Below are 4504 nucleotides of genomic sequence, written 5' to 3' on the forward strand. Positions count from 1 at the left end.
TGTGATGCTGGTCATTGCACTCTACGAGCATGACCTCAAGAACCTCTTCGGTGAATCCTGAACCTCTGTGCTGCAGACAACTATAAAGGTGTAGGTTGAACCTTTTTGGTGCAATCTCAACCTTATTGGTGAAGGTTGTACCTTTTTGGTGCAATCTCAACCTTATTGGTGAAGGTTGTACCTTTTTGGTGCAATCTCAACCTTATCGGTGAAGGTTGAACCTTTTTGGTGCAATCTCAACCTTATTGGTGAAGGTTGAACCCTTTTGGTGCAAACTCAACCTTGTTGGTGAAGGTTGAACCTTTTCGGTGAAGCCTTAATGACAACAGTGATATGTGTTTTAAGTGAAAATGTTCCCCTAACCAGTGTCAAATTATATAACCAACTGTGAAACTTAGTGAACGCACTAAAAGTGAATTGTGTACGACGAATTTAAAATGTAAGTGATTTCTTTCCTAATTTCAATGATATTGGGTTGTTGAAACCCGGACGGGTTATATTGACTATAGGCTATCAGTGTTAATCGAATACAGTAATCGAATCGTGTTAAGTACAAGAAATTGTGTGTCTATTTTTAATTTTAAATCATTGACAGGCATTTAAATACAGTAATTACTATGTTAGCAAAGTTTTTAAAATCAATTTCATCAATTATTCAACATAAATGGCTTAGAAAACCAATATACAGTAGAACCCCGATAACTCAAACCTTGGAAAAAAACCTCTATAACTTCAAAAAATAATGTTCCGTTCCATCAGAGCCCAAAACCTCTACAACATAGACCCTTGATAACTTAAAACCTCTATAATTTATATTTTGTGCTTCCCTTGGACTTTAACTTATCGAGGTTCTACCGTAGTGTAACAAGTGTTTGAAACATCAAGAAATTATTTAAAAGCATCTTTTTCTGGAATATAAAATTTATTATTATGATTATACAAAGATGTATATATAAAGATATATGTATTTAAATCATAATTTCATATGTTTTCAAAAAGTAATAAACTTTAGCAAATGCTATATGTATTTATAATTTTTTTGACTCATTTGCACTTTTCCATGTAAAACCGGTGCTTAACACTACCTTAGTTTTATTTTTTTGGTAAGCAGTTCCTAAGAAAATGTATTTCTTAGACATAACTCAATAATTGTGTTCCAACTTAATTCTTTTTAATAAAAAAATAATTGTGATGTACTTAGGCAGTGCTCAACTTCCTTGTAAAGTTTAAGCATTAACTTTGATTACTTAATCATGTAACAGTTACTTAATTAATAGGATTTTATAATAAAAATATATTAATTTGTGCATAATTTATTGTATTGATACCTTGATCCCTCTAATAATAAAAAAAAAACATTACAAAAACCTTTAGAAAGGCACTTTTAATTCAATTTGACAGTTTAGTTAAAACTGAAGGTGTAGATGCTTATGATTACGTTTTTAATGTAGAGAGGTGGACAGAAATTATAAATTTATAGTTTGACTTGATAGACACAGATCCTAGCATTTACATAGGTCTTGTAACAATTTTTTGACATTGACAAGAGCCATTTAGGGTTACCACTAAAAATAAAATTCCATGTTTTCGGAATTCTCTTTTTTAAAACGAAACTAAACAATGTAAATGATTTGAGCGAGTTGATATGAGTTGAGTACCCGTAATAAGTACTTACAATTTAAATTGATATATCTAAAGTGAAAACTGCATTTTTTAATCTCTTCTTCAATTGTATTTTAATCTTACTAATGGATGGATGGATGGATGTCTGTTAGTGTTTGTAGCCTAAACGGCTGAACGTATCTCCATGAAATTTGGCACAGGTTTAGAGCATAGTCTGGAAGAACACATAGGCTACTTTTTATCCCGGGAATAGTTACGGTTCCCGTAGGATTCATTAATTTAGTTTTTTAATGTTTACATGATCATTCTGCAACGGTTCAACATATCTTAATGAAATTTGGCACAGATATAAAACAAAGTCTGGAATACACATGGGAAAAGCTTCATCCCCGAGGCATTTCCGGTTCCCGAAGGATACGTAGTTTTTTGTAATTTATATAGTTCGTATGTTTTCTAATACCACGCGGACGAAGTCGCGGGCAACAGCTCGGGTTAAATAAAAAAAACATTAAAGGGTATAAACATTTTATTGACAATATAATCTTATAAACAAGTGTAAATGAACAATTATAGTTCAAGGTGTGACTCGCTTGGGGTCTCTCGGGAAGAGCGATGTCTTGCGAATGTTGTCTAGACCTAGGTATAGCATCACTACACGCTCCAGACCTATACCGCCACCTGGGGAATTTAAAAATAGATATTTCATTATTAGTTTGAATCTGTTAAATTCTTACAGCCTTACTAAAAAAAATAGTACAAATTTTGCTTATACTCAGTTTATTCCTAACTTTAACTTTATACCGCGTTTATTTGTAAGGTTGTTATACTATAAATGCGAAATCATAGATAAATATTACTACAAATTTCGATGAATGTGCTTCAGAATTAAGATTTCCTTGTTTTTTTTTAAATTCCACTCAGAATAGACACAAAATATATAGATCAACAATATATAAATAAGTTGTAAATTTGACAAATCAGCAATATTTTAAAGTTTACAGCTTGGAATAATAATATATCAAGAAAGATGTATTGTGTGTACTTAGAGACCAATTATGAATAAATCTTACTAATATTATAAATGTGAAAGTTTTGATGGATGGATGTTTGTCAGAGTTTGTAGCCTAAACTGCTGAACGGATCTCAATGAAATTTGGCATAGATGTAGAGGATAGTCTGGAAGAACACATAGGCTACTCACTTTTGTTTATTTTAATACCACGCGGACGGAGTCGCGGGCGAAAGCTAGTGTAACATAATCAAATAATTAGAGAAACAATATTTACCTGCATGCGGAGGACAGCCCAGTCTGAACGATTCAATGTAGGCCGCGATCTTGCTCACATCTGCGAAATTAAAACTTTATTAACAAACAGTACCGGCTAAAGCCCATTTACTTGAAAAACATTGCTTAAAAGGTTTGTGTAATTATTTAGCGTATTATATACAGATCAAAATTAAAACGAAGGTGGAGTTAGCACTCAAGGCGAAGGTAATACTAAAACTTCGTACACACTAACCAAAGAGATTCATAATATAGAGGAGGCATTATTGACACTTATTTGAAACATTTTCACATAATCTGACTATTGATACTCAAAACCATCTGTAATTTAGATATATATAATTTATTTTAGAAGTCAATATAAAATGAGGTGGCACTATTTTTTTATATAATAAAAGGGGCCAAATGGAGTGGCGTTAACAGAAATGTGGTTAACGACGCCCATAGACATACAACAGAGGAACTACAGCGTTGCCTTTGAGGAAATTGTAGGGTCACTTGACTAACATAGTACCTTTCAGAGAAAGTACCGGTGAAATTTTTTTTTGTTGTATCGTCTATGTATGTCTGTCAGTAACAAATGTTAAAAAAAGATAGCAATTGTGTATTAGAGACCGATGCCGTGGTGCAGCGCCCTCTCCGCCAGCAGGTCGGGGTCGTGTATGCGCTGCGCGCCGCTCAGGATCTCCTCGCCGCGCATGAACATGTCGTAGGAGTTCGACACGCGCTGAAACCAAAATAAAAAATTAAAAACTGCAATATAATCATCATCATTTCCTCCAACTTATCCTACTCCCGTAGTGGGCATCAGGTTTTTGTCCTCCACATAACTCTATCATGTCATCTCAGTCATCACTCTTTTTGATCATGTCAAGTTTCACGCAATCCATCCATCTCTTTCTAGGTCCACCTCTACATGTGTACCACACTCATAACTAACGTTCTCCTTGTTACATAATATTACATTTTCAATTCGATTTGATTTGAAATATTGTTACAATAATTGCTAGATTAACAAAATCATAATCTATACTATTATAATAAAGCGTAAACTCGCACTTCTTTGTTACCTAAGATGTCAGTAATCACAGCATATTTTTTTAATAATAAGCCCTATACTTGCGTCATGCTTTAGGCTATATATTTTTAAGCCATTAAACTTAAGGGGTAAATATTTTGGATAAAAACCCTAATGGGGGAAAGAAACCAAAAGTTGCTGCCAACATTAAGGAAGCAAGATTGCCAAATTCTGATTGACAATTGTACATGTGTAAACAATAAAATGACATTTTCATAATTTTATGCACATGAAGTCGCACAGGAACAACTAGTAATATTATAAAGAGGAAAGATTTGTTATTTTGTATGTATTGAAATAACTCAAAACTACTAGGGCGATTTTAATTTTTTTTACTATTCTTGCACTGTTAGAAAGGTAATTTTTCAGCGAGTAGCATAGGCTGTTTTTTTACCGACTTCCCAAAAGGAAGTACTCAACTCGTCTGTGTGTCTTTTTTATTATTTTTTAAGTTCATGCAGACGAAATCGCGAGCAACAGCTAGTTTAGCAACTGACCTGGTTATTGGGGTCCGGCAT

General features: G+C 33.4%; 1 protein-coding gene across 1 annotated transcript in view; it reads right to left on the reverse strand.

Moving 5' to 3' along the window:
* Window positions 1-2131: 2131 nt before the first annotated feature.
* LOC106101778 (aspartate--tRNA ligase, cytoplasmic) overlaps window positions 2132-4504 on the reverse strand; it is a 10263-nt gene continuing 7890 nt past the window's right edge. The window contains exons 10-13 of the mRNA XM_013281114.1: window positions 4484-4504; window positions 3524-3635; window positions 2910-2969; window positions 2132-2301 (exon numbers count right to left, since the gene is read on the reverse strand). Coding sequence (XP_013136568.1) covers window positions 2198-2301; window positions 2910-2969; window positions 3524-3635; window positions 4484-4504 — 297 coding nt within the window. The 3' untranslated portion in view covers window positions 2132-2197. The remainder of the gene's footprint in view (window positions 2302-2909; window positions 2970-3523; window positions 3636-4483) is intronic.

This window comes from Papilio polytes, unplaced genomic scaffold (assembly GCF_000836215.1).
Source record: "Papilio polytes unplaced genomic scaffold, Ppol_1.0 DF823935.1, whole genome shotgun sequence".
Classification (NCBI taxonomy): domain Eukaryota; kingdom Metazoa; phylum Arthropoda; class Insecta; order Lepidoptera; family Papilionidae; genus Papilio; species Papilio polytes.